We start from the raw sequence: 18,942 nt of genomic DNA, 5'->3' as shown, positions 1-18,942 counted from the left end.
GGTCACTATGAGTCAAAATCTACTCGATGGTAATGAGCTTTTTTTTGTCCCGTTCATACTGTGGGTATGAGGGTATTGTGTACGGATCGGGGTGGGGCTTCTGAAGACCATTCTTCCTCTGAATACAGCAGCCCAGCAATGTCAAGCACATCTGCAGATCTCCAAAGATGAAGGAGTCGTGGGGATTGACTTGTTTCTTAGGTTCAGTCCAGGCTGCAATTCCCAAAGTACGTTGCAGAGATCATCAGTCCCATGAGATTCTCCTCAAAAAAGTGGTTTTGCGGCCAAGTAAGTCTGGGGACAGCTGTACATACTATTCCTTTCTTAGAGATTGAGTGAGTATTAAAGGTGCTGATAATTCCTGCAGCCAAGAAGACTATTTAACTTGGTTCCCAGTGTTTTCCAATCATATTTGAGAAAGACAGCATGTTTTCTTTCACTTAATTGTCATTAGCACTTCACGGACCTAGTGTCCTTCAGAATACGTTTAAAGCAGCCCCCTAAAATACTTGGAGTGGCCCCATTTCCCTGGGTGTATTCTTTTGTGGGAAGCCAGGGGGAAGAAGATACACACGAACACGTACAATTTTAAATATTACAGAAAGATATACAATAAAATACGAGAAACTCGTCTTCTTCTCACCCCAGATCCAAATTCTGTTTTCTACAGGTAACTAATATCAACACTTTTTGGCATGTTCTTTAAAAAACAAGCATGTGTGTGTGTTTATACAAACTAGGAGTTTTTTATACAGACTGTTTTCTGCCTGCTTTTTCATTTTTTTAGCTTAGAGAGTTTTCCCATTCCATTCCGTTAGTATGTAAAGATCGGCTTTACTATCTTTAATGGCTAATCGAAGTCCATTGAATGGATGCACCCCATTTCTTTAACCAATCACCTGTTAAAAGACATCTAGGTTTTTTGAGGCTTCCTGGTAAGAAAGCGTGTACTTTTAGAGTCTAAGCCATGCGGGTTGATTCCAGACTGAAAGGCACTAACCCCTTTGTGGTCTTGATTGGCCATCCCAGACCTGTGTCTTAGCATGCCCAACCCACCCAATCAAGATGGTTATCAAAAATAAACAAATCAGAATTCCATTAACAAATTGCTACGCAGGTTTGATAGACAATCTGTAAATTGAGCAGTGCTTTACCACCGAGTGGATCAGTGCTCCAAACAATCAAGATTTTCAGGGATCCCTGGTGGCACAATGGTTAAGAGATCAGGCTGCTAACTAAATGTCGGCAGTTCAAATCCACCAGCCGCATGTTGGAAACCCACGGAACAGTTCTACTCTGTCCTATAGGGTTGCTATGAGTTGAAATTGACTCAACAGCAACGGCTTTTATTTTGGTTTATACACAATTTTATCAGGCTTTTGAACAACATTTTTAATTGGTTGACAGTTATGTTAGGATACATAAATCTTATAAGAGAGCAGTATGTGTTCAACAATATCAAAGTTTAAATAGAAACCTTGCTAAACCAATTACAAGACAATCACAGGATCAGTGAGCCATGGTTATAAAGTCTTAAGAGTCTTAGAAATAGAATATATTTATTAATCTTCTATTACTTTTTGAAAGAGTGGTTTTTAAGTGGAAGTTTATGAATAGTGGAACCACTCGCTCTTTGGTGTAACGAAGCCTGATCACCCAGATACTATTATGTAGAAAACAAACTATGTTTAAACTTTAGATTATATTTCAAAGCATAGCTATAGACATTAAAGTTATTTTTTTTTAATGATTATACAGTACATACTTAGGTTTCTAACATTTAACAAGATGACCTTTAGTGTCATGGGTAAGAGAAATCTTTCTGTTCTCATAAAGTAAAACTTGTCATTTTATTTTACAGTGTGAAGGGGTGGGAACAAAATTTGCTGGCCCATTTTCTCTTAAAGCATTTACTTTGCTTTTTCAGGTTCAGTGAACTTAACAATCCCACCCCAGACCTGAAATTAGGTGCCTCCTAGATGTGTGGAGTGGACTTTACTCCTGAGGTGTTTTAGCAATTAGATGTTTCTATTGATTGTTATTTCTGTTTTAAGAGGCTTCTTACCCTGCCAGCCCTTCACTTTGTGCTTCTCTTCATCACAAGGCTGATGAGCAAAGAGGAGTCAACTTTTGCTCTCATCTGTGTGTTCTCCTTTCTCTCTTGTCAGCTCATAAGAACATGTTGCAACGGACTTTATTACTTTAAAGAAAAACTAACCAAACCCACTTCTGGAAAGCAGAGAGCAAAAATACTTCCCCTTTGGTCTTAAAATCTAGCAAGCGGCCATCTAAGATGCATCAATTGGTCCCAACCCACCTGGAGTAAAGGAGAATGAAGAACACCATGGACACAAGGAAAGTATTAGCCCAAGAGACAGAAAGGGCCACATAAACCAGAGACTTCATCAGCCTGAGACCAGAAGAACTAGATGGTGCCTGGCTACCACAGTGACTTTCCTGACAGGGAACACAACAGAGAGTCCCTGATGGAGCAGTAGAAAGGTGGGGTGCAGAACTCAAATTCTAGTAAAAAAAAAAAAACAGACTTAATGGTTTGATTAAGACTGGAGGTACCCTGAAAGACATGGCCCCCGGGCTGTCTATTAGCCCAAAACTAAAATCATTCCTGTGGCCAACTCTTCAGACAAAGATTGGACTGGACTATGGGGCATAAAAGGATACTCGTGAAGAATGTGCTTCTTAGCTCAAGTAGATACATGAGACTAAACTGGCAGCTCCTGTCCAGAGGTTAGATAAGAAGACGGAGAGGGTCAGAAGCTGGTTGAATGGACACGGGAAATCTGGGGTGGAAGGGAAGAGTGTGCTGTCACAGTATAGTGGAGAGCAAGTAGGGTCACAAAACAACGTATGTGTAAATTTTTGTATGAAAGACTAACTTGAATTGTAAACTTTCACTTAAAGCACAACAATAAAAAGAAAAAAAAAAAAAACTTCCCCTTTGAAAATCAGTGAAAACAGCAATTTTTTTTTTTTTTTGGTTCAAAATGAAAACTCAGAGATCAAAATTTGAGTTCTCTTTTGCAGAATCAAGTTTTGCTCTAGGAATCTTCAGCTCTTAGATCAGTGACCCAGAACAAACTTTTCTCCAAGGTCCTTTGGAACTGTGAATTTCCTAACCTAGTCTGGCCCTTCACGTTCACTTCCAATAAGAGGAAGCTTTTAGGAAAATACTACTTCAGCTGATACTTGCTTACGTCTAAGAACTCAAATAGCACTCGCCTCACATGGAGGAAGTATGGAAACTCTTAGTCTTTCAGAGTGACACATCCCACTTTGGGAGAAAGCCATACATCCCACTTTGGTAGATGCTTGCATTCATCACACTCCTGTTTTTCATCAAACTTCTTTACAACAATCACTTTGGGTTGGTGATAAACCTGGAGAACTCAGCAGAAGTAAATACAAACCTGTTCCAGAAGAATAATTCTACAGCTGAGGCCATACGGAATTCCCACAGAGAATAATCCTCCCTGAAGAATTTACAGTACAAGTTTACAAAATATGTAAGGAAATGATCTTTTATGAGTGAGGATCAGCAGATAAAGCAAGCAGGATGATTAGCTCCCCTAAAACTTGAGATAATAAAACAAGTATAAAATCACTATAAATATATCAGGCTTTAGTGAATTACAGAGATAAAAGGAATACATGACACAAGAAAAGCAATTAAGAAAAAAGTATTAAATAAAACTTCTAGAAGTGAAAGGATATTAACTGAAATGAAAGACTCAATAAATGTGCTAATGAGAAGATTATAGATACAACTTCAGGGAATTCACAGATTAGAAGATAAAACTGAAGCAAATACACAAAATTCAGGATAGAGAGATTAAGAGATAGACGTATAAGAGAATGGTTAAGTGACATGGAGGAAAAAGTGAGAATGTCAAGCATATATAAACAGAAATATAACCTAATAGGAGTTCTAAAAAGAGAAAATAGAGACAGTAGGGGAGAGACAAGGTGATAGAGCTGAGAATTTTCCAAAATTGGTGAAAATTGCAAATCCTAAAATCGAAGATGAACAATGAGACCTGAGCACTACAAATGAAAATAAGTTCATTCCTAGTCATTTCACAGTGAAATTTCATAACAAAAAAGAAAATCTTAATCCTAATTAGAGAAATGCAGATTATTCTGGACAAAAATAAGATCAATAAGAGTTGTCCACAGAAATAATAAAGGCCAGCAGACAGTAAGATGAGCCTGCAAAATGTCAAGGGAAAACAGCCGACAGCCTAAAATTTTATGATCAGCTCATTTATCATTCAACCATGAGAGTGAAATAAAGACATACTCTGTCAAAAAAACAAACAAGCAAACAAAAAGACGGAGAAACGTTATCATCCATAGACCTGTCCTGAAAAATTTCCGAAAGGAAAGACTTCACAAAGGAGATGGCACTGAACAAAGAGAGTGAGATGCAAGCATATACCCAGGTTAATGATAATAAATTTAAGGAAGGATTCACTCTTAAAACACCGATAATAATAATAACTAATGAGGGTTGTGGTTCAAAATAAGATGGAATTTAAATATTAGACAATAATAACATAAGATGGACAGGTTGATTGGAATGAAGTTTTTTTTTTTTTAAGTTTTTATGTTTTCAGGAGGAGAGCAGAGGTGTTGATTTACTTTAAAGTTTTTTTTTTTTTAATATAAGAGTATACACTTAAAGAATAAAGAGCACATAGAGGAGAGAAGAGTAAGGAAAAGCTGGTCAACTCAATAGAAGTCAGGAAAGGAGGAAAAAAAAAAAAAAAAAGACAAAGCCTGGTAAAGACAAAATATAAAAAAGATGTTAGAATAAATAGCTGTTTGTAACCATAATAAATAAAAACAAATTCAGGTCATCATTTAAACAATACAATGGCTTTTTTAAAAATCAACTATAAATCGTTTATAAGAGAGACATCTAAAACTTAAAAGAACTCAAAAAGTTTGAAATAAAGTTTGGAAAATGATATACTGGAAAAGTATTAACCAAAAGAAAGCTGGTGTGGCTATATTAACACCAAATAAAATAGATTCAAAGGAAAAGATATTTTTAGGGATAAAAAGGACCATTAAAAAATTATAAAAGCAATACTTTGCCAAGAAACTATAAGAATACTGAACCTGTCCACACCTAACAACATAGCCTCGAGGTATGAAGCAAAACTTAACAAAGTGCAAGTTTAAAGTGACAAATGCAGAAGCAGAGAAGAACAGCTTTATACACATCTCTCAGGAATTGAACAACTAAGCAACAAATTAATAAAAATGCAGAAGATGTGAACAACAAAATTAGCAAACTTGATTTAATGCTTATGTAAATTACCCTCCACCCAATAATTAAAGAATGCATGTTCTTTTAAAGCACAAAAGAAACATTTACAAAAAATTTACCACATATTAAGCATGTCTCAGTGAATAACAAAGGAATGACATCATGCAGGGCATTTTCGCTGACCGTAAGGAAATGATATTAGATATTAATAACAAAAACATAACTCCCCTCCAAATTAGTATGTTTAAAAAAGTTTAAGTACATTTCTAAAGATGTCATGGATTAAAGAAAAACAAAATCAGTGAAAACATTACCCATCAAGACTTGTAGGAAACATCTGAAGTAGTACTTTGAGAAAAATGTATAGCTTTCAATACCTATACTCAATTAAAAAGCACTCAGTAAAGTACATTGGATAAAGAAAACAAGGTAAACCTAGAAGCAAGAAGAATATAAGAGAGATCAAAGCAGAAATGAATGATGTGGAAAACAAAGAAAGAAATCAGGTTAAAAATGTAAAAGAAGACAGAACCACAGGTATCATAGAGATTTAAAAAGCCATAAGGAAATATAGTGAAAAATATCTAAGAATTATTGCTTTTGAAATCTTAATTTTGGAAGTATTAATAAGCTTAAAAACTACGTTTGAAAACTCAGATGAAATACCATTTTCTAGAAAAAATAATAAATTGCCAAAATTGAATCAAAAATAGAACATCTGAATTAAACCTATAACCTTTAAAAAGCTCTCTCTCTCTTTCGCAAGGCACATGCCAAGTAATCTTCAAGAAGCGAATAACCCTCATCTTATACCAAGTGTTCCAGATAATATAAAAAGAGAGGAAGAACTCCATTTCATTTCCCGAGACTAATATAACCTTGATAATAAAATTACACAAGGACAACATAAGAAAAAGAAATTATAGGCCACATCTTAAACGTAATATTTCAAACGAACTGCTGCATGATTTAAAAAGAAAAAGTTGCCATTGATTTCGACTCTGAGTGATTTTGTAGGACAGAGTAGAACTTCCTCATAGGGTTAGATGGGAATTAATCCTAGGCATGCACGGATAATTTAATCTATCGATGTCATTTACTGCATCAACAGATAAAAGAAAGTCCCGTATGTTCATCCCAATAGAGGCAGAAAAGATGTTTGAAAATGTTCAACAATCATTCCCAATGACAAGTATTAGTAAACGAGGAATGGATAATAATTTCCTTACTCAAATCAAGAGTGTCTATCAAAGATCTATAGAAACAATCATACTTTGAAGAAGCAGGCTAGAAATAAAACAACGATGTCCACAATTAAAGGTTCTATTAACATTGTACTGGAGGTTTTAACCAGAATAATAAGACAATAAGAAGAAATTAAATATTTAAGGATTAGAAAGAAAATTAAAGTTCTTGTTACTCTCAGAAAAAACGATCGTCTCTATCAACACAGTCCAATAGAATATTTGGCAATGAGGAAAATGTTCTGTATCTATTGTAATCGAGAGTCGATATGGCTACAGAGCATTTAAAGTGTGGCTAGTGGGATGGAGGAACGAAACGTTTTATTTTATTTAAGTTTAAGTTTAAATTAAGTAGCCACATAAGACTAGTGGTTCTCATATTAGACAGTGCTGGAGTCCATTCAGAATTTCCAAGATAATCTATAAATTCACTTGCATTAGTAAGAGCGCTTAGCAGCTTTAACATTCATAGACGGGAAGGTTTAATGTTCATGGATGGGAAGACTCAACGTTCTAAAGATGTCATTTCTACCCAGAATAATATATAAATTCAGTGCAATTCCAATCAAAATCTCTATAAGGTAACTGTTGAATTCGATAAACTGATCCTAAAAATCATGTGGAAAAATAAAGTACTGAAAAGAGCCAAGACATTATTGAAGAAAAATAATAAGGAAGAAAATATTGGGTAACAGAAAATATTTAGAAGGCAATTACAACCAAACTAGATGGGATTGGCTCTGGTTTGGATAAATAGCCAATGGAACAGAGTAAAATCTAGACACAGAACCCTATGTATGTAAGAACTGGTGCATGATGGATAACCGTCACGAACGGTAGAGACAGGATAATCTGGTTAAAAAATGGTGATGGGACAACTGGCTATTCTTCCAGACATAGATAATAGATGCTTACTTCACATCATACATCGAAATAAACTCAAGTGATTTAAAGACTTAAGAAAAGCAAATATTAAACCTTAATAACATACACAAAATAGCTTTAATGCTTAGATTTTAAATGTAATACCAATATCCTATAGCTGATAGCAAAAAATGAAAACTCCAAAAGAAAAATGTGCAGAGGATATGAACAGGCAATTCATGGTTGAGGAAACCTAGAGGTTCAGTAAACAGATGAAAAGATAATTAACTTCAATATTAATGAAAGAAATGCAAACTGAAAGTGAAATGAGTTTCTATTTTCTGTCCATCAGACGAGGAAGAACATAAAAGGTGGATGATACCAAGGATTGGTGAATACGTGGGAAAATGGGAACTCATGTGCTGTGGATGGGAGCATGAATTTGAAACCACTTTGGAGATCAATGTTCCGATACACATACCCTGACCACCAAACTCACTACTAGATACATACTCCAGAGAAATCCCTGAACACATACCCAAGGAGATGTGTGAAAAGAAGTTAATCGAAGCAGTGTTGGTAAGTGTGACAAATCGCAAACAACAAAACAGTTCATGAGGGGAACGGATACCTAAACCAGCTCTACTACACTCTGCAATAGTTCAAATGAATGAACTGGGTCTACCAGTTGCTGTAGAGTCAATTCCAGCTCAGAGGGACCCTATAGGACAGAGTAGAACTGCCCCATGGAGTTTCCAGGGAGCGGCTGGTGTGTTCGAACTGCCAACCTTTTGGTTAGCAGCCGAGCTCTTAACCACTGTTCCACCAGGGCTCCAACATGTCCCAACATTGATAAATCTCAAAAACGTGTCTTTTAGGGAAAAATTCACGTTACAGAAGACACGCAAGCTATGAGCCATGTACGCAAATTTTTTAAACATACAAAACAGTAACATATTGTTATATTCAACAATGGTAAAAGTCTAGAAGCATATATGAGGATGATACTTCAGCAGGTGAACAGAATTCGGAGAGGCTGGATTCTAATCCCAGCTCTGCCACAGCCTTGCTTGTGGACAAGATGCTTAACTGTGCTAAACCTTAATTTCCTCATCTGTAAAATGAGAATAATTCCTTTACCTCATGAGAATTTCTTAAGGATTAAGGAGTACAGGGTGCTCTGTAAATGTTAACCCTTCCCACCCTCTCCTCATCACAGATTTGAAGGGGGAGAACCAAGTGCATTTGACCTTCCACTTGAGGCCTCTTCACCTGCCCCTGATGGACCAGGTCAGGCACAGATGCAGAATCTTCAGTGTTTCGCTCTTCCATACGTTCAGGTTTTGAACCGTGGGCTTCCTTAAAGTGACAGGACACCCAAAGACAGAAGGACTAATTAATGAAGGACTGCGTACTGGACATAAACCGTAAGTAACAAGGAGCAGGTAGGATGCCCGGCTGTGGTGGAAAGAGCATTTGACAGAATTCTGTGAGTGTGGGCAAGACTCTGTTCCCTCATCTGAAAGACTCAGGCTCAGACAACAGAGACACTTCATTCCAAAGCCAGCGTGTGAGCTGGCAGACAAGCCATCCGTGGCCAGACTCGGCCAAGCTACTGCGGAAAGCAAAGGCTCCTCCCTGTCACCTGTTGGCAAACTGACAGCTCTGGCTCCTTTGACTCCCAGTCCTGAGCATCCCAGGCTTGGAGGGAGGGGAAGCTTTGCAATGGAATAAAGTAGCCTTAAGCAGGGAGAAGACAGAAAGGGCAGGTGATCCACAAAGCCCTTGTCCCTGTAGGTCTTTTGCTCTTAAGCCAAAAGGGTGGTCTCAAGGAAAATCCGGAAAATAGAAGCACTACAAGAAAACTGCGCAATGTACACATCCAGCCTGTCAGCTGTCTTCATTAGAGCCAGAAAGATATGACTGAACCACCTCAGAACCCCAGGGTCACAGGAGCTTTCAATATATTTGTAGGTAGTAGAGAGGTCGAAAAACTATGCCAGCAGGTCTTCTATGAAACTTCCCAGCCATGATCATATCTGTTCTACAGAATCATCTTTTTGACACCTCAACTATCTACTACCTGGGTGATGCAAACGGTTAAGCACTTGGCTGCTAACCCAAAGGTTGGTGGTTTGAGTCCACCCAGAGACACCTCAGAAGAAAGGCCTTGTGATCTACTTCCAAAAAATTAGCCACTGAATACCCTATGGAGCACAGTTCGACTCTGACACACATGGGGTCACCAGGAGTCAGAACTGACTTGATGGTAACTGGTTGTTTTCTGTTTGTGTGTTTGTGTGTATGTGTTTACTATCTAACGCATTTTAGGCTATAAAATTAGTAAAAATTCTTTGGCCTTCCTCATGAAAGAGTTAGTTCTCATCAAATGATGGTGTATTAGGAATGCCTCGAGTTAAGACACCAAGCCCAGCTCTTGCATCCTTAGCCTGGGTGACCTTGGGTGAGCCTCTGAATCCCATGACACCTGTTTCCCCACCTGGTGGAGTGGTGTTCACCACCTTCTGTCTGTGTCCCAGGGAAGGTCTAAAGAGTTGCAGGAATCTAGATGAGAAAACACTCTGCGCTCTGGTGGAGAAGCACACGGGAAGCCCCGGGGTTGGCGTCCACGAGGAAGCTGGGTGGGGTCACTGATTCAGAGGACACGCGGGCTTCCCATCAATAACAAGAGACAGTGGCAACGGCCCCACCCTGTCTCAGAGCTGTCCTACCAGCACCTGCAATTCTAATAACTTACCAGACCAGAACAGCACGGAAGTCTGCCCTGCCAAGGGGACGACTCCTCTAACCTGGCTTATTTGAAGACCCTTCTACTTTACTCTACATGCTAACCACATATTCCTTTGTTTCAAAACTCCCTGATAGGGAACAGAGCTATTCTGAGATCTGAGCACACTTTATAATGATGATTTTAGAGTCCTAGAATTCCTGCAGCTGCGTATCTGAGAACCCGCCCAGAACAGAGTGAGGTACTCTGACTCTGGTAAGGAAGGAAGCTTGGTCATGAAGGGAGGAAGGAACAGACGTGGGAAACACGGAGCTCTCTGAAATTTCTTTCGCACTGCCCACTTCCTTCCTTCCTTCTGCACTGCCTACCTCCTATTCCCTCCTTATCCTGGGTCCCCCGCCTCGGCTCTTTCTGCTTCCCTTTCAGGGCACAGACCAGGGATATTACTCTTAGCAGAAGAATTTGCATTTTTCATTCTTAGAGATGCCAAAAGGTGGATCTCTAATGCGGCAGCTTGACAGGGTGAGAGAGGGATAGAGTTTCCCCACTCTACCAGTAGATATACCTACGAGAAGGCCAGCCCTGGAGGGAGGCCATTCCATCCTGGAAGAAAGATGGCTGCTCCCTGGCTGGGTCACCTCAGCACCTTCGTTTAGATGAGCTCAGTATCAAAGAATCCTGCAAAGTCTGAACAGAGAAGAGTGTACACAGACCAGTGAGGGGAGACATAGCCCTGAGAGAAATGACTAGAGATCCTGGGAATGTCAGTCCAAGGAAGAGGTTTTAATTCAACTCACATTTACTAGTTGTGTTGAGTTGATTCCAACTCATGTAGACCCCATGCATGTCAGGGTAGAACTGTGCTCCGTAGGGTTTTCGACAGCTGATTTTTCAGCAGTAGATCACCAGGACTTTTTTCCAGTGCGTCTCTGGGTGGACTCAAACCTCTGAACCTTTAACCTTTTGGTTAACAGCCAAGCACATTAACCATTTGCACCACCCCAGGATTCCAGGACACACATTTATGGGGTCCTATTTATGTATGTGCATAGCTCCACGGCAGGTGCTGGGGAAAGGTGCCTGCAAGATGACCAGGAAGAGACAAAGCAGCTATTTTCAAATACTAGAAGTACTCTCAAGCAGAGGAGGGAAAAGGAGCTAAAAAGAGAAAAAGAGCTAGCATCTAATGAGCATTTCCTGTGTCAGGAAACTACATTTAATTCGTATTTAATTGTCACAAAAATGCTATGAAGTGTTATCTCATTTGGAGGAAACTGAGACTCAAGGAGGTTAAATTAGTCACCTGAGATTATAATGCAGTCAAGTACCACGGCAGGACATGAGGTGGGCAGCGTCAGGTCTCGGGGAGGTCTCTGCGTTAAAGCAGCTTCTGCAGTTTGAAATCCCCAGGCCATAAGCCCAGGTGCGGGGTGCTGAACAGTCTCCTGTTCTCCACCCTTCACCTCACGCCTGTCCACCCGCATTGAGCAGTCTTTTCTACATCTGAGAAAGTGAAGATACTCGCTTTTTGTATACCTAATGGACTGGCCTCATCAGCATGCCTACCAGTTAACCATTTCAAGACCCAATTATTTTCTGCTTCAAACTTTTTTCCCCTTTATTTATACCATGTGTTTTCATTAGTGGAAGCATGCTGAGTCGTGGAATGTGTTTGAATATTTGGCTGGTAATATGGATTTTGAAAAATGCTGTGTGGGAATACATGGTTACCACAAAACTCAGAGGGTTCTCAGGCACCATGATTGGTGGGTGCTCATCTTTCCCACTATTCATGGGAGGCAGGATTTATTATGGGATGTCTTCCATTAGGTTACATGGGGAACCTCTGGTTTTCCAAATATTACACACATAAAACCCACCAGAGCTCCCTAGCTACCACACAGAAAACCATAAATACGCTTACAATGCTTACAAAAGCCAAAAGAGACACAATGTTTACTCCATCACACTTCCTGGATGCATGACTTCACTTTTAAGCCTGATAGCCCAGCTATTTTGCTTCAATGAACGTTTCTTTCACCTTTCACCCTTACTCAAGTCCCCACTGGAGGGCAGCAAATACTTTCAGTGGGAAAAGTAGGGTCCCAAAAGACCTGAGAAGCGGAAAAATGGATGGGATACCGCATGTCCCACAGGTCATGAAAGGGTTTTAAACTGGCATGTCCACAAGTAAATCAGGGGGAAGCCAGTGCTCAGATCTATGGAGATGCTGCAGCACGGTGCGGGGGTGGGGGGCGCTGATTTAATCACCTATCAAGGACACCGCCAAGTGGATTCTGGCAATGAGTGGGAAACTGTGTAGAGAGAATAGGTGCTGGAATTAGAAAGAATCCCAGCTCTGTGCTTTCCTAGTTCGGAGCCAGTTACTTCATCTCTTTGAGCCTTCATTTCCCCAACTCTTCATGGGAAACGTTAGACAGATGGAAAGGTAGCTGCTGTCAAGTTGACTGCAACTCATGGTAACCTTGTGTACAAAGATCAAAAAGTTGCCCAGTCCTGGGTCGTCCTCATGATTACTGGCATGTCCAAGTCCATCGCTGCAGGAATTGTGCCAATCCATCTCACTAAGCAGTTCCCTCACCCTCGCTGGCCCTCTGCTTCACCAAACACGGTGTCCTATTCTAGTGATTGATCCCTCCTGATGACATGTCCAAAGCAAGTGAGTGGGACAATGTTCTGTTGTGATCGATAACATTTTCATTGGCTAATTTTCATAAGTAGATTGCCAGGCCTTTCTTCCTAGTCTGTTTTAGTCTGGAAGTTCCTCTAAACCCTGTCCACCATGGGTGACCCTGCTGGTATTTGAAATACTGGTGGCATAGCTTCCAGCATCACAGCAACACACAAGCCACCAAATTGACAGACAGACGGTGGGTGGGTGATAATAAAGCCTTCCTAATGCAGCTAGTGTAAGAATTAAAGAAATGTATTCAAAGAACCTATTAGGTGGTAGATACTCAATACATGCTCTCTGCCCTTATAGCTCCAAGCTTCTAAACCTCTTCTCCTGTTAGGGACTGTGCACTGCAAGCATCCTCCTAGACACTAGCAAAGCTGGGAAGCCCTGCCTATCCCAATGTCTAAAAGACAAAATTAGAGCTAGTTCTTTGGCTTATGACTTATTATTTATAATTTTACAAAGAATTTTTCAAGGACCTTCTCTTCCCTTAATGTTATCAGTAGGCCTTCTCAGTCATTTACACCTCGGTGTGAATGAGTTTGAGATATTTTCCCTAAGAGCAGTTGTAGCAAAGACAGAGGAAAATGGCGCCAGTCTCCCAGGAAGTAGGGGAGAAACCAACCTCACAAATTTGAAGGACTGATGAGTCCTGCAAATCCTCTGCCCTTTTTAATGCTCCCTTTCCCGTCCCCCCTCCCCCCATTTTATCAGTATGCGAAGCTTTTTACCAGGAGGCAAGGCAAAAGGCACATTTTCCAGTAAAGTGGAAAGTTACTTTGGATCACTTTTGAACAAACTATCTAGATTTATTGATTAAAAATTTATTGTGTTTGGGGAGAAACTTCTTGTTTACACATCCACCCGAGTCTCAACAAAACCTAAGTCTATAATCGCGATTACAGATTTCACCAGGATTCTCTTTAGAAAATAATGCACAGTCTAAATAGAAACGAAGCCCTTTCAGGAAACAGTTGGCTAGTCAGGAGATACAAGGTTTAATCTTCAACATACAATAATGAAGCTGTGAGTTCTTTAGCTCCCGCCTTGAATACTAGGGGCAAGGCTAGCTACTAGCTGGATAAGTAGAATAGTGAATGGCTGAAAACAACTTTTCGCCTTCTCAGCTCAGAAGGGCTGGGGTTATAAAATAGGTTCTTGTGAAGAAATAAAGAGGGCTTTAACTGTTTAGGTTGCAAAAAGGATGTTGATTTCACTTCCTTCCTTTTGTTTTCTGCAAACCACTGAGACCAGTAACTGAATTTGCTTCACTTTTCGGGAGCACATGTCATTGTGTGGCTGAAATCAGTCTGTGCTGACAACAACTCTCCTTTTGGGACCTGCTTGTTAAGTAACACTATGAAGGTTCTCTGTCTTGCTGAGGGTGATTTCCTGGTAAGCAGTGAATGGAATCAGAAGAATCGCTGGCTTTTACCTTCTCTCTTCTCCTTCTGCCCCCTGCCCTTACCTATATTGTGTGGTCGGCACTGGCAAAGCATCAAGGGCTGACTGACAGGAGAGCAGTGGAAGACATTGTTCACAACTCCTGGAAAATACTCGAGTGAAGCAGGATAAAAGAGGCTCCCAGGGACCAGAAACCTTATGACTGTCCATTCTACACAAGTTCAATGCTGTGGGTTCACATTAATTTCGCCATCTTGGCGTAGATGACACATTCTAAGCTTATTAAACATTATTCCAAACTATTACGCATTTACCCAAAGCATAGAACTTTCAGTGTATAAACTTCACGGACAATTCTTTACAACCTTTAGTAAAATGAAATTATTTATACCTAGGGAATCTTTGAGTAGGGGTTTTTGTTTGTTTTTTTTAATCCAGTTAAAACCAATCGTTGCCACACGTGACATTAGTTAAACATATAGTTTTCTGTTCACAAATGGTTCATCTCCAGCTAGGAATTCAGGACTCAGAGGATGCTGGAACATGCAGCAAGACGAAAGCCTGTGTCAGTTAAGAAAACTGTGCGGTCTCTTGTTAACAGCTGAGGAAATCTCTGGACAAAACCCTTAAGAGGTTCTTAAAATCAGTCCTTCATTTAAACCTAGAGAGTTCTAATAACTGCCTAATTAAAGATCTTTAGAGATTAGCTTAAGTCAGATGGAAAAAATGATACAAAATCAAAGCTGGAGTGCTGCGCGGTGTGCTGTTTCGACCTGGTGCAATTTCTAACGTATTAAAAGTCAAGTGATCCGCCAGCACAATCTTTGCCAAGCACTTGTGATGATGGGCTGTTTCTCGCCATCCGTATTTATCAACTGCCAATTGCTTGTGGGGATTGAGCAGGTTATAAATCAATTAACCAATGAGAGAAATTTCAAATGACTGACTTTTAAATCACAAAAGCCGTTTTAGAGTCTGAGTAAATCCCTGAAATGAAGAAAGCACCTCATTCCCCCTGGTCGTCCCTCCCGCGTTACCCTTTGTGGATAAATGAAATGAGTACCCAAAAACGTAACATTGTGACCCCCAACATAGCCACGCAGCCTGGTAGAAACCTGTTGTTTCCTGGAAGAAGTGAATCTAATAACTTACTTCCAAACGAAACAAAAACTCTCCGCCGGGAGCTAGGCAGACGGGGAAGTGCTATTCAGTCAGAATTTAGGAAGTACTTACAATCATTATAAACGTGCCCAAGAACTCAGCGAGGGTTTCTTTAGCCAAGCTGCTCTTCAAGGCCAGCTTCTGCTTGAAGCTCCTGCCCGGCTGTTGCGTCTCAGGCTGCATCTCCGGGCTTCTTGCGGGTCCACCCTCTCCACCAGTGTCTGCTGGTTCAGTGTCTTCTGGTGCCGGCCCTCACGGCCTTGACCGCTGCTGCCAGATTCCTGGAGATGTCTGCTGAGTGTCTGACTCTTCAAATGCTGTCCCAGTTAGAGGCTGTGACCTAATCCTCTTCTGGTGAAGCTGTCTTTCCCTGTTCTTCTGCTGTTTGCTTGAAAGCCCCAAAATGAGCCTCTTTGTGACCAACAGATTAATCATTACCTTTATTCTCGGGATATTGTTTCTCCTTTTTTTTCACGAGATGAGAAAAGAGATGTTGTGCTGGTTGCCTGGCCAAACCACAGCGATGGGCCCCGGTCCAGATTCACGGGTTGCACAACAGCGGGCCGTGGATTTTTTTTTTTCCTTTTTCTGAAGTGGGTGGTTGGGGTGCAGTTTGGAATCGTCTAATCAATGACATAGATGTCTAGTGTCAAACACCCTTTCCTACAACAGTTTTCGCAGAAACGAGAAACTAAGACAACATAGATTAGTTGTTTCACAGGTTTAGTCCCTCCTCTTTTCTTCCAGGCACTTCAGTGACTTCACGGCAGCACCCTGAGGCTGAAAAGAACCACTGCATCCACTTTAGAGGTGGAGAAATTAACCTACAATGGGACCATCGCCAAGTCTGTAGGACAGGATGGACGTCGTCCTCAGCTGAGGGTAGTTTGGGATCCAAGAATCAGCAAGACGGATCAGGCAACTTCTTGAGCTGCATGATAAGTCTTCCTTCTGAAGAAGCGTTCAACTTTGGAAACCAAGTCAATTTTCTTTATAGGTTGTTGATGTTGTTAGTTGCTGTCAAGTCGGTTTTGACTCCTGGAGACCCCTCGAGCGTACAGTAGAGCCGCTCCGTAGGGCTTTCAAGGTTGTGACCTTTCGGAAGCAGATCACCAGGCCTGTCTTCAGAGGTTGTGTGTGTTTGAACCGCCAACCTTTCAGCTAGTAGTCAAGGGCTTAAGCGTCTGCACAGCCCGGGGACTCTCTTCCTTGTTCACCACGCAATATTTAGACAAAATACATAGGAAAGAAATGGTAGCAGCTGAAAATTATATACTGAGAAGAGATCACTGAGTCAGAGGGAGATCGATCTGAATATACGTCACTCCAGCGAAACAAAAATGAGGGGGTAAATATATCTAAACAAAGATATTGGGCGATTCCATTTGTCACCCCAATTGAGCAAGAAAGAGGGAGTAAATATACCTCACCACAGCTGTTGGGTTATACCACTCGGGTTCGATGAATTGACATCCTCGCAGGCTGCAAACTGTTCTTGAGGCGAGGTTCTCGTCCTTGTCAAATATTCAAATGGTGTTTTCAAAGCTGGTTTGTCTGAAGAAATCGAATCTAGCAGTAGCATCTGATACTACAGGCAGGCCCCTGGAATTAGTACTCACGCTGTGTCCTCCCTCCCAACCCTCCCACAGAGAAGCTGGCTCTGTTTCAGACCCGCCCCTACGTTTGCAGGAGGCTGTCATTTCCAGCTGAGGCAAGAAGGGAGGGTGGACAGTAAGTGGAGAAATCAGCTGCCGAGGGCCCATGGGCAAAAGGAGATGCCTAATCTGCAGCTGAGACTTAGGGTTTAAGCTTAGAGAAGTTGTGGCTTGCCCGAGGACAGGCATTACAGAGCCAGGACAAGCATCCGCTCATGCTTAAGTTATCATGGACACTTTATCCAGAAGAGCTTCTGTGACCACACTTTTCCCACGTCCCAGTGGATGGACCAGAGAAACAGGACTTTACTATCATGACTTCAACTCATAGTGAATGGTCTCTCAGTTTGCTCACCTGACAAACATTTATGGCCTACTCATTATCTGCCAAGCACTGCACTTAGCAGAAGCACATAGAGTTCTCGCTCTCCACAGAGCTTAGAGGTTAGTGAGAAAGTAAACACCAGGGAAATAAGCACACGTACAAACATATAAAGTCACACTGAGATGCATGCTCTAAGGATGGGGCCATGTTTCAAAGACGGAACATAACACCGGGACTTCATCTTACCAGATGGACCTCTGATGGCTTCTCCCAGGAAGTCATGCCTGAACTAAGAGGAGAAGGAAGCGTGGGCTTGGCTCCGTGAAGAGGGAAGGATGTGCATATACAGAGGCCTCAGGCAGAGGAGCAGGGACACCATGGTGCTTATTAAGGAATAGAAGAAACCCAGTCGCTGGCCCACAACAGAGAGTCCTGGACAGAGGAGGAGAAAAAGGCAGAACAGAGCTCAAATTCACGTCAAAAGACCAGACTTAATGGTGTGACAGAGACTGGCGGAACCCCCAGTACTATGGCCCCCAGATGCTCTGTTAACCCAGAACTGAATCCATTCCCAAAGCCCACTTTTCAGACAGATTAGACAGGACTATAAAACAGAAAACAATACATGTGAGGAACGTGCTTCTTAGTTCAATCAGCTATACGAGACCAAATGGGCAGCTCCTGTCCAAAAGCAGGAAGAGAATGCAGGAAGGGACAGCAATGGGATGAATGGACACAGGGAACCCGGGATGGAAAGGGGGAGGGTGCTGTCACATTGTGGGGATTGCTACTAATGTCACAAAACAGTATGTGTATAAATTTTTGAGTGAGAAAATAACTTGAGCTGTAAACTTTCACCTAAAGCACAATAAAAAGAAAGAAGAAAGAAAACGCCTGCGACTGGCGCCCAGAGAGAGCGGGGCAGCATGGCCCAAAATGAGGCTGCAGCAGTGGGCCAGGCTCAGGCCGCCTGAGCCTCATGGGCTGCGCTGAGGGCTAAAAGCAATGAGAAGTCGCTGAGGTGGTTGAAGCAGCAGTGTGAACACAATCAGGTCTGACATTTGAAAAGATCATCCTGACGTTGAGACGGAGAGGGGCCTGAAGGGGGCCTGAAGGAGGCATGGGATTCCTGGGTGGTACAATGGTTAGCATACCTGGCTGCTACCAAAAGGTTAGAGGTTTGAGCCCACTCAGAGGTACCTGGGAAGAAAGGCCTGGCGATCTAGTTCTGACAAACAGCCACTGGAAACCTTATGGAGCACATTTCTGACACAGTGTCTCCATGAATCAGAAGTGACTCAACAGGGCAACTGGGTTACTGGCTAAAGTGGGTGTATGTAGATGAGTTAGGGGGTATTTGGGAATTCCAGGACTGGGTGGTGGCTCTGATAATAGAGAGAAGTGGAAGGATTCAAGATTTATATCTTTTTTTTTTTAAGTTATATGTTTTTTTCATTGTACTTCAGGTGAAGGTTTACAGAACAAATAGTTTCTCATTAAACAGTCAGTACACATATTGTTTTATGACATTGGTTAACAACCCCACGAC

General features: G+C 41.3%; 1 protein-coding gene across 1 annotated transcript in view; it reads right to left on the bottom strand.

The window, feature by feature from the left end:
• Positions 1-16,252, bottom strand: part of AQP9 (aquaporin 9) — a 42,542-nt gene extending 26,290 nt beyond the window's left edge. Inside the window, exon 1 of the mRNA XM_004374609.2 lies at positions 15,486-16,252. Within this exon, the coding sequence (XP_004374666.1) occupies positions 15,486-15,596 (111 nt within the window). The 5' untranslated portion in view covers positions 15,597-16,252. The remainder of the gene's footprint in view (positions 1-15,485) is intronic.
• Between the last annotated feature and the right edge of the window lie 2,690 nt (positions 16,253-18,942).

Source organism: Trichechus manatus, unplaced genomic scaffold, assembly GCF_000243295.1.
Source record: "Trichechus manatus latirostris isolate Lorelei unplaced genomic scaffold, TriManLat1.0 scaffold00030, whole genome shotgun sequence".
Taxonomy (NCBI): Eukaryota; Metazoa; Chordata; class Mammalia; order Sirenia; family Trichechidae; genus Trichechus; species Trichechus manatus.
Note: the sequence above shows the minus strand (reverse complement) of the source record. Positions and strands in the feature narration are given on the sequence as shown.